General features: G+C 41.3%; 1 protein-coding gene across 1 annotated transcript in view; it reads right to left on the bottom strand.

Moving 5' to 3' along the window:
- Klhl14 (kelch like family member 14) overlaps positions 1-12,238 on the bottom strand; it is a 106,353-nt gene that overhangs the window by 70,052 nt on the left and 24,063 nt on the right. Inside the window, exon 2 of the mRNA XM_052155682.1 lies at positions 5,785-5,906. Coding sequence (XP_052011642.1) covers positions 5,785-5,906 — 122 coding nt within the window. The remainder of the gene's footprint in view (positions 1-5,784; positions 5,907-12,238) is intronic.

Genomic DNA, 12,238 nt, shown 5'->3' with positions numbered 1-12,238 from the left:
TGTCAAAATACTCTGTTTTTCTGAGGTATTCTAAAAGCTAGGTCTTCTTACCAAAATACTTTTCCTTTCATCTCTTCACCTAGTTATCTCTTTCACATTTTCTCCAAATTAAGGGTCACTTTAAGAGAGCTCCCAAAACTCCTCTGTTTAGGTGAGCCCCCACCCCTGTGTATTCTCTCAGTAGCCTGGTGTTATCTAGTCTACGCTGTGGCTCACTGAATGTTGTGGTGATCCCCTTGGGTTACTGAGAGGAGAGCTTGATGACATGGTTCACCTAGTCAGCCGACTCTTTGCTATGTGGACAGGTTGGGGCTGCTAGTAGGTCTAAATTCCTCCTGCGGATTTCTCAAATAATTTGGAAGCATCCTCATGTTTTTCTCAGTTTCTCAGAAATACAGCGTTCACACTCTATGGGTTATCTTCCTGTCAAGTGATCTGATTATTTTAAGTAATTTGTAGCCTGGAGTTTCTGGTAAGAAAATATTATAATAAAAGGAAACACACAGACACACAGACACACAGACACACACATACAAACACACAGAGCAAAGAAAGCTTTTCAATACTGTCCCATGGAAAATGATCTAGGGCCTTCTACATGTGCTACATGTGAGCTTTATGAATATTTGAGTGTATACCAAGAATTCTGTTACAAAAAGTACACAGAGGCCAAGGGAGTTGACTGGTTTGATCTTTGTGCCAAAGACTGAGAGCTTGCAGGGCAGGAGACCTGCTTTTCTACCTCAGCCATTATAGTATCCATGCTCTCTACTGCTTTCTAAGAAATTAAGAATAAAATGGGGGGAGAGCTGGAGAGATGGCTCAGCATTTAAGAGCACTGACTGCTCTTCTAATAAATCTAATAAACATGATAATTAGCTTTTTGACTTATTTTTTCTCCAATTTACTCAAAGGATAGAAGCTGACTGAACGCAAGCAACAAAAGAATAAAGGGAGAGGCCACATTGGATGTGTTATCATGTGGAGTTAGTGACCTGCCCATGAAGCGGCATGTACACTGTTCTACATCTTCATTATAGAATATGATCAAACCTCCATTTACCTGTGAGAACCAAAGTTCAGTGTCATATATAGCTATTTAGTTTCCTTCTTATTGCCATTCATTTGCCACTTACAGAAAAATAGATTGTGTGTGTGTGTGTGTGTGTGTGTGTGTGATGAACATGGAGAGAGGACCATTTCATAGAGAAGATAGAGGGAGAGAGGGAGAAGAGGGAGAGAGGGGTCACGGAGTACCTATGGCATGAAAACAGAAGTGGCTGTCTGGAGGAGGGAGGGGTCCAGCAAGAGGAGAAGAAAAACGACACAGGAGAGCGGGGGGGGGGGTGATGAACAGAAGCAAAGCAAACTGGAGTACATGTGTGTAAGCGCCATAGTAAACCCCATTTCTTTGGGCTGGAGAGATGGCTCAGCTCTTTCAGAAATCTTGAGTTCAATTCCCAGCAACCACATGCTGCCTCAACCAGATCTGATGTTCTCTTCTGGCAAGCAAGTATCCATGCAAATAGAGCGCTCATATACATTAAATAAATAAATCTTTTTTTTTAAACAATACCTTTAAATGCCAAGTAAAACTTAGTTTAAAAATTTACACATTATAAAGAGAAGGAATGAGCTCAGCTCATTAATTTTCATCCTCAGGGTACCAAAGGGGACCTCCTCACTGGCACCCACAAGCATAAGTCTATATACGCTGACATCAGTTTTTCTGTAAGTACTTAGGGAAGGAAGAAACACACACACACACAAACACACACACACACACATTTTGTTGCTGGGAAGTGCCTTAATCTTTCAGCAAAGAAAGCTTCTCAACATTGTCCTCTGAAAAATGATCTAGGGCCTTCTATATGTGAGCTTTATGAATACTTGAGTGTATACCAAGAATTCTGTTACAAAAAGTACACAGAGGCCAAGGGAGTTGACTGGTTTGATCTTTGTGCCAAAGACTGAGGGCTTGCAGGGCAGGAGACCTGCTTTTCTACCTCAGCCATTATAGTATCCATGCCCTCTACTGCTTTCTAAGAAATTAAGAATAAAATGGGGGGAGAGCTGGAGAGATGGCTCAGCATTTAAGAGCACTGACTGCTCTTTCAAAGATCTTGAATTCATTCCCCAGCAACCACGTAGTGGCTCATAACCCTCTATAATGGAACCTGATGCTCTCTTCTGGTGTGTCTGAAGATAGCTACAGTGCACTTGCATATGTAAAATAAATCTTAAAAAAAGAATAAATGGGCAACTGTGCTAAGGACTAAGAATTCTGCAGAATAAAAATGAATAAAAGTGCATCTCAATTTCCCATTTCTTCTTTAAAAAGTAAATGCATATTTACTCTATGTATATGTTTTGTATATACGTCTGTCTGTTTGCTGCATGTATGTCTGGTGCCCATGGAGGTCAAACGAATGTGCCAGACCCTCTGTAATTAGAATAATAACAGTGTAAGCCCCGATGTGGGCACTGGGAATTGAAACTGGGTCTCCTGGAAGAGCAGATATTTGACTGGATCAAGTCCTTGCTCCTCTAATATTTGATCAATTTTGTAACTTAGGCGCTTATGCATTCTAGGTAAGTGCTCTATCACTGGGATACATCCACGATGCTTGAGGTTTTATTTCGGTGTTACTCTGATGCTCTTTCCCTCCTGTAGCTCACCTGTACTCTTCAGTTTATTATTTCTTAGGTAATGATCTCTAAGTCCTTTCGCTTCCTCTCTGTTGTATAATGTATGCAAAAGAAGTAACTCCCATAAGGCAATGTGTGTGACAGGCTAGGTAGCAGTCTCTTCCGAATTGGGGGTGTGCTTGCAAGACACAGAGAGAAATTCTTGCTCCAGCTAAGTTGGAAAAATACCCCGAGGTGCAGAGACTAGCTAACTCCAGGAGTTGATGGCTATTTGTTAGCCTACATGAGGGCAACCTTTCAGTGAACAACCAGACCCTAAGCTGGGAGACGGAGGAGACTGTTACTCACCCTGAGCTGTCATCCTGCCTCCTCTGAGAACATTCTACAGTCCTTAATATTTGGGGAGAATTTGGACGTTTTTGTTTACTAATGAGAGACTTCTGTTTTTCATTTATAATTTCCTGTCTCAAATAACATAGAACCCTGAGATGGCTATGACTTTTTCTTTTTCCTCAGATTTGTATAAATTTCAAATTTAGTTAAAAATAAAATACAATCCAACAAAAGTTATCCATGTTAAATTAGCATCATTTCGCTAACAAATGTGAAAACGAGGCCGTCACTTGGGGCCACAGGGTCCCAGGCTCTCAGGAATAAAGGATACTCTTAACGCACAAATCCCAGAGCAATGGAGACAATTAGGAAATCAAATTTTCATTTCAGAGCTCTGAGTGCGCCTCAGGATAAGGCGAAGGTAAGATCCGTAAGCACATTTTCACCGTAGGAACGCATTTATGTCATTACATGTGAGTCTTTATCTTGCTTCCAGACGCACTGTGTTGATAGGGGACCATCCAACACTTTAACCTAGTCTGTAAATCATTCCATCTCACATATGAAAACTATGGAAAATAAATGTTCTTCTCTGGAGGAGCAGGCTGAAGTATCATTTTCTACTCTTTTCCTGGAGAAGTTGCAGTGACTGACACACATCTAGTACAACAACATGGTTCTTGTGCCAGCACTGGCTGTGGCATTGACAATAGTGATACAATTTATTAGGCACGTGCTGCATGCTTGGTGATGTATCCGTGCAATGTTAGTTTAGAACACTCAAGTGATTGGCAAATAGAAAAGGGACCCGTAATGTGTGTAGGCCATGGTCAAAGTGAGAGATCTGTGTTCAAGCCCAGATTTGAAAGCTCTTGCTTTACAGCCACGAATGAAGATACTTGTGGACTAATTTAAAAATGCAAGTTTTACATCCATGGACTATATGCTGCAGCCTATGGCTTGATTTCCAGATCTGCTTTCATGCTCAAAACTGTTTCAGTTTGGGCAACAAACCTGATAATATAGGCTTGATATTGAAGATACAAGGCCGATGACCTGTTTGATCCCCAGCACCCACGTAGTCAAGGGAGAAAATGGATTCCTCCAGCTGTCCCTTGACCTCCCCAAGCACATCGCAGTGCCCCTCTCCACACACCACAAACAAATAAATCATAGGTAAATGTTTTAAAAAAAAAATCAAGCATATGGCCTTTTGAAATGCTGTTTCTGATCCTTCTCCCTGGCCTGGGTCTCAAATAAATCCCAAATTGGGTGTAGTGTGGAGTTCTAGGGAGAGCAGGAGGTTTGTCAATAGTTATCTTGTATTAGTGGAGTTTCAAATCTTGCTGCACCTTATGTTCCTCTTAGGTTTTTCTCTCTGGAAAATCTCTTTGTTCTTTTCCCATCTATCCTTTGAGATCACATGTCATCTGTACAGGAGTTCTCTGTCAACCAGGCGTTGTCAAAACACCACTTCTCTGTTTTAACTTTGGCTTCAGTTTCTGATGTACCTTTAAAATACAGCTGGCTTTAAAAGACATTCTTACTAAGCTATTTAAACAATGGTAGAAGCTACTTTAACCTAAACTGAATGAAAAGCATTTTAAAGGCATCATTAATATATTTTTCTTCCTCCTCTCCCTGTTAATCTTGCCTGTTTCTTGCTAGCCAACTCCTTCCTGCAACCATAGTATAGTGGCACCCAGGGAGCCTTCTCGAGCAGGGCCTGGACCATGCTACTGCAGGCTTTGCTGGGCGTGGGCCAGCTCCTAAGTGTATTATTTCAGCCTCATGTTACAAGTCTTCTCTCCTAGTCTGCTCTTAAGGGAGAACTTCCACCGTTTCTATTAGTATGAGGGGCATTCAGGAACAAGGAGATGCTTTTACAAGAATGATCTGTTAAAATATACAAATGCTCTAAAGACATACACACAAGGAAGTTAACTTTCACTTTTGTTGGTTTTAAATGTATGGCTTTGATTCATGGATCAAAATTGTTCATTTATTATTTTATCTATACAGCTCCGGGCAATTTTGACAGTTAAAATTTAGTTTTATTGACCAGTGCAGCCACAGTGCCCACAAGGGGACTAGTGTGAGCAGCCTACTGCACTCAAGAAACGATGATTTTTTTTTGATTCCATGACTGCATCAGACCAGGAATCATAACCGATACAACAATACGTTCCAAATCTCAGTGCCCAAGGCAAGAGCTCTGCTGTAAAACACAATCACCCTTTAAGAGGAGAAGAGAGCCTTGGCTGGACATTCGCAAGCACAGTTTAATGCAGCTGAGGGAAGCCATGAATATATCTGTCCATCAAGCTTTGGAGCAGCCTAAGGAGGCCATTCTGGAAATACCTGGTCTTCCAGACTAAAGGTGGGCAAGGATGCTTAAAGGGCAAATTGATGTTTTGGTAACAGAGATAATGGACTAAGCTACCTACCATTTTACTAGTGTTGCTAAACAACCTGTCAGTTTTGTTTTAACAACAACAAAAATCTCCAACTGAAGCACTTCTAGGAGGTGATTTCTGCTCCCTGCACCACCCCATCCATTCTGACACACACAGAAACACACACACCAGGCCAGTTTTAATTTAGGCCCGTTGGTCTACCAAATTGGCTACCTCGGCAATGTTAATTTAGTCTTTTACTCTAAATCTCCCATGATACATAAACAAACCTCCAAAGGGTATCAGATCAATACAGTGTCTGATTTGATTCAACTGTGTTTTTTTAATTCATCAAGACAACTCCAACTTGAAATAAACAGGCAAGGAAATAAGTAAGTGCACTCACTTGTGAGTATTTTCCAGGTCTTCTTTTCGTCGTCATAATACTGAACCAGATTGCTGGGGAGCCGGTCTGGTCCAGGAGGCAGCCCTCCAACCAACAGCAGCATTTTCTTGTTAGAGCGAATTCTTCACCCAAAGCAAAAGAGGAGAGGAAAAACCGCATTATCGTAGAGTCCTTTAGATGGCAAAGAAATCATAACCATCAAATACTGTTTCTTGCTTGCACGTTTCTGTTTCCTTTTTTTTTTCTTCCTTCTCCCACTCGTCTCTCAACCATTCTTTTTGAACTAAGAAGAAAAATGATCGGAAGAGCTTCATATTCCTATACTCATGGAATAATAAGCTTCCTTTATGTAATTTGTTAGAGGTTCATTCTAGAACGACCTTTCCCTTATATGAGCCCTTTAAATCATCACTCTTTACAGCTGAGTACGCATGGAATGCTCTAAAGTTGTACTCAGGCTAAGCATTCAAGTTGCATGTCAAAAAATGTATTAGTCAAAATCATTATTATAAACCATTCTCCACTCAAAGAACCTTGAAAAAATTAAGGTTATGCAGAGAGTTTGGGAGTCTACCCTTTAATCACCCAGAGAACTTCATTCACATGCCAGTTTGGTACAATTAGCACAGGGCTAACTGTGAATGTGCGAACCCGTCTGAGCATGCATTTTTTGTTTTTGTTTGTTTAATTTAGCTTAGCCGCCTGCCTCCATCGCCACCCCACCCCCACCTTGGCTAGCCCTCCCCTCTGCTCTCCCCCTGTGCTCCACTGGTAATACAACAGCACCAATTGGTAAAAACGAGACTGTGATGTCGTTGTGAGCCTCCCCAGAGTGGAGCCCTGCCAATGCTTGCCACCGATCCAGCGGCATGAACCTGCTCAGCCGTGCACAGCCACTCTAATTCCCTCCCTCTGTTTTTCTACCTTCTCCCCCAGGGGGCAACCAGTGAGAGGAGTGACTACCCACCCATCAAGAGCTGGCAATTCGCTGCTATTAACCGTGACTGTGATTCCCAGTCTGCCTGGCAGTTCCTGAGAACAGGCCTGCAACGTCTCATATGCAGTAAAAGCGATAAGATGCACCCTGGCCGGCCCACATGACCTGATGGATGTACAATCCTTAGGAACAGTAATGGATTGAGCACACTTGCCACTGAAGCAGGGAGAGAAAGCCCAGATCCCCACAAGGGGCCTGCTGATTTAACACTCACTTTACATATAATTGAACTTTCCATTTACCTGGAAGACTCAAGGTGGTTGGCAGGGAGAGAAATGGAACAACCATGATTGAAGGGGGAAAGTCAATAGATACCAAAGGGTTCCTCTTAAATCTAACCGCAGCCCACAGTGTGCCTCCGGATCCGTGACGGCGTATCCAGTCCACTCTGACTCAAGGATGACTGGTGAGATAGGCCCTGCAGAGGAGCTTCGTGCATTTGTTAGGAACCTAATACTCAGAGTTGACTGAATCCGGCTAATGGCATTCCCATATGAAGGAAGGGAACAAGAGAATTCCTTTAATGAAACTCTGGTGGCTTTGGATGCATGGAGTGTGTTGAGCATGCCTTGGTAGGAAAAGTACCTTCTGGAAAAATGACACTCCTAGCCATCTATAGAGGGAGCTGTACCAATAGATAAATGACCCACACAATTAGCAGCTTGAAACACTCATTTCTCCATCCTTTGGATGGAAGTGAACAAAAGTGAAAACACACACTGGCCCAACTGCTTCCAAGTGAATACGCTCTCAAACTGCACCCTGACGTCTTCTGGACCACTAGCTGGCACATACAAGCAGAAGAGATAACAAAGATTGCCACACGGTGCAAATTCCAGTCATCAGTGACTTGCAAGACAAATGAGCATCTGCACTGAGCTTTTCTTTTCTTCCTATTTGGAAGTAATACACATGTAATTCGTGGGCCATGCAATTTTGCAAATGCATGGTCACAGAATTGACTATATGGGGTTTTAAATCTTTTAAACTGTTATTTGGGGCTCAAATAATCAAGCATTCTATTTGTGTAAGAGAAGTCACGATGAAAGCAGTTTGGTGTATGTAAATTAGTGACTGGTCAATGGAAGTCACAATTTTGTGACTGTCCTAATGTATGCATGCTGTCAAGCCCCGCGGGGGGTGGGAGGGGAGGACGACACCAGTCTCCACATAACTGGTATGGAGGGAGGGGTTCTAAGAAGTGGGGCTTGCTAAAATGAAGTAACAAGGCTATCTTATATTTATTTTTTTAAGTACTGTTTTAAAATATGTTTAATAGACCACCAAATGAGATATGAGATACATGTTTGGCTCATGTATGTTGTCGAAGTCATCCTCTTCCCCGGTGAAGCCAGTTTCCCTGGACCAATCTTGCTAATGTTTTTCTAGAATGGTGTTGATATTCATCACTAAGGATGAGAAGAGGGCCGAGAATCTTTGTGGCATCGAGCCAACATGTCCGTGTGTTCTCAAGAACTGGACTTTCTTTCAACACAGCAGGTCTTGAACAGTTTGTAAATGGTCAAAGCCTCCAACCTTCTCCACAACAACACAACTGAAGGGCTAGCTAACCAGTAATACTTAAAAGACTCCACCTAAGTGAGGCAAACTCCCAGCCCATCCAAATCTCCATGGGCAATACTGTGGAGAATTACACGGGAGGAAGAGAATCCTCATTTCCTTCATTGGCTTTATGTTTTCCACCAGAGGGTAGGGCTTGCAGCTGACACACAGAGTTCTCTTGCAGGACAAGGACACATTTCAACTCTTTGGCTCTATTGTGTTTGTATAACTGTTTATTCAATTCATTTCTAAAGCTTGTAACTCCATTGTCCTATCCATGTTTGTCCGATCCATTGTCCTATCAACAACGTTTAATACAAAACAAAACTTAAAACTCTACCTCGTTGACATACATGACATACTTGATATTGTCTGTATGAAACCTAACACTTCATACAATGAATATACACAATGTGCAGAAGATATATCCTGTTAACTTGCAAAACTAAAATTCAAGGAATCTTAATGATCTGAAGGGAGTTTTAATGATATATTTTTCTAACTAATTCCAGCAGAGCTAAAATGTAGGCAAAATCTTCAAGTGTTGTCTTATTGCAAGAATTTAACTCCTTATTAGAGCAAGTTGGTACACATTTTAAAAGCCCTTTCCATAGTGTAGTCTTCATTAACATATTCAGTTTATGACATCTATTATTTAAAATATTCCTTTCATTACTCTCTCCAGCATCATGGCCAGGACCAAAAAACTACCAGTACTTAAAAAAATAAGAAATGAGAGAAGCATAAACAAAAACCTGGAACCTGCAATATCTGGATGCCTTTGATTTGAGTTCCTAGATTCTTGCATCCAAAAAATAAGGTAGGGAAAGTGATGGGATTTGAAGGTCTCCTTCATTCCGGCTCAGTGGCCACCCAACATTTACCATGTGTCACATTTGTGTGTGTGTGTGTGTGTGTGTGTGTGTGTGTGCACTCTCCTGCATACCTACTTTGGTTCAGGGGATGAATGATTGAAAGATGACCTAAAACCTCTTGGTGTAAACAAATTTTTCATCATACTGGTGCTCTGAGTGTGGTAAAGTCTCATTTATTTATATCTCAGTGATTTGGAACTTTCATAATTGGGACACAAGCCAGATAAAGTAATCTGTTCCATGCTACATGGAAAAGCATCCCATTCCTCAGATTACGAGAAGACTTTTAACCCTTTGAAAAACTCAGGGGGTTTACAGTCATTTGTACAAAATTATTTCACAAATGCTATATGATTTTCATATTTGTAAAAACAAGCCATTTTGCAATTCTACAAATGATTAAATCATGAAATTGGAGGATAACACTGAGACAATGAAGTTTAGTGATTCTCAAGTTTATCAGGTTTCCAGGATTACCTGAGGGGCTTAAACATCTTAGCTTCATAGTAAAGAGTCTCAGTTTCTTTTCTTTTCTTTTCTTTTCTTTTCTCTTCTCTTCTCTTCTCTTCTCTTCTCTTCTCTTCTCTTCTCTTCTCTTCTCCTCTCCTCTCCTCTCCTCTCCTCTCCTCTCCTCTCCCCTCCCCTCCCCTCCCCTCCCCTCCCCTTCCCTTCCCTTTCCTTCCCTTCCCTTCCCTTCCATTTCCTTTTCTTTGCCAATTTCAAAGTTTATTGTTCTTTATTAGATATTTTCTTTATTTACATTTCAAATATTATCATCCCCTTTCTTTGTTTCCCCTCCAAAAAAATCCCATCCCTCCTTTTCCTGCTTACCAACCCATCCACTCCTGCATCCCTGTCCTGTCATTCCCCTACACTAGGGCATCGAGCCTTCCCAGGACCAAGGGCCTCTCCTTTCATTGATGACAGACAAGGCCATCCTCTGCTACATATGTGGCTGGAGCCATGGGTCAGTCCCTCCATGTGTACTCTTTGGTTGGTGGTTTAGTCCCTGGGAGCTCTGGGGGTACTGGTTGGTTCATTTTGTTGTTCCTCCTATGGGGCTGCAACCCCTTCAGTTCCTTGGTTCTTTCTCTAACTCCTCCATTGGAGACCCTGTGCTCAGTCCATTGGTTGGCTGTGAGCATCCACTTCTGTATTTCTAATTCTCATATATTTGAGTCCATTAGATGAAGCCTTTTTAAAATGTCAGTAATGTGGGGCTGGAGAGCTAGCTTAGCAGTTAAGAGAGCTTACTGCTCTTGCAGAGAACCAGGGGGTGGTTGCCAGTACCTACATGGTATAGCTCACAAATATCTGTAACTCCAGTTCCAAGGGACCCAATGCCCTCTTCTGACCTTGCAGGGCAGCAGGCATGCTTGTGGTATATAGACACATACAGGCAAACACTCCAACACGTAAAATAAAAAAATAAAATAACAGTGTTTCCCAACTGTGATGATTGAAATGAGCATGGCCCCCATAAGCTCATATATTTGAAAACTTGGCCCCTGTTTGGTAGAATGTTTGGGAAGGAAAAGAGGTGTGTCACTGAGGGTGGACTTTGAGGTTTTGAAAACCCAGACCATTCCATTTGGTGTTCTCTCTGTCTGGTGCTTGTAGTCTCAACAGGTAAACTCTCAGCTTCTGCTCCAGGGCCATGCCTGTCTGCCTGCTGTCATGGTCCCCATCACGGTGGTCATGGACCCATGCTCTGAAACTGTAAGCATGCCCCTGGTTCACTCTTTCTTTTTATAACTTGCCTTGGCCATGGTATCTTTTAACAACAATAGAAAAGTAACTAAGATATCAACCTTGGTAAAGATCTTAACAGCTACACATCCAGACTCAGGGCTATTGATTTGGTTTAGCTTTCAACGTGATACAAAAATATTTTGCTTTTAAAAGATTGTTCCTATGCTATGTGTATGATTGTTTTTGCCTGAATGTTCTCAATGTGACAGAAGGCAGAAGAAGGTGTCAGATTGGAACTGTAGTTACTGGCAGTTGTGAGCTGTCCCACGTGGGTACTGGCAACCAACTCCTGCCCCTCTGCAAGAGCAGTAAGCTCTCCAAATTGCTGAGTCATCTCTGCAACCATCTTTTTAAATCAGTAATCTTTGTTAACTTTTTAGAAGTTTATGATGAAATAGACCTTTCTTTTCAAATCCACTGCCTTGTTGAAAGTACTGGGTGTGTTAAATTTATCCCCCTCTTATGGTAAGTTGAATCACCATCACAGAACTTTTTAGAGTACAGCTTCTTAAAAAAGAATTGACAACAGTAAAAAAGTTTCTGGGCCCATAATGACCAAAAATTAATTCAATATTGGTAAAGAATCTGGGCGATTTGAGCAGTGCTTGTCCATGCTCTGTCAGGTGACTTCGCTGCAGCCCTTGTTCTGACCTAGGACATGTGTGCTCTGCACATGTGTGCTTGCACTGTGTATGCTGTCACACCACAGCACCATCAGCTCCACCTGCACACCTAGGCACAGTCAAGACACTGACTAAGAGCTGGAGCATCTTCTCTATATACATGCTTTATGTTTTTATAGAAACATACAGCTTACTTATGGAAAACAGACTTTCCAATTGGTCTACCTTTGGATTGCATTGTGTTAGAATGTTTGATGTTGAAAATTGCTGTTTGGGTTGCTAAAAATTGCTGTTGGAGTTGCTGGATTAAGTTATACACACACACACACATACACATACACAAACATACACACACACACACACACACACACACACACACACACATATATATATATATATATATATATATATATATATATACACATAAAATGAATTATATATGTGAATTATGGCTTAGAATTATGGCAGAATTTTTAACAATGTATGAAATGGCCCCAAACTTATTTCTATCATTTGTACTAAATATTTTATTTATCAATTATTTAATTATTTATTTAATTATTTATTTAGGATTCTTAAGACAGGGTCTCTTTACATATCCCTGGTTGTCCTGAAACTCATGTAGACCAGGCTGGCTTCAAACT

The sequence above is a fragment of the Apodemus sylvaticus genome, chromosome 13 (genome assembly GCF_947179515.1).
Source record: "Apodemus sylvaticus chromosome 13, mApoSyl1.1, whole genome shotgun sequence".
NCBI classification, from domain to species: Eukaryota; Metazoa; Chordata; class Mammalia; order Rodentia; family Muridae; genus Apodemus; species Apodemus sylvaticus.
This window is presented reverse-complemented; position numbering and strand designations above follow the sequence as displayed.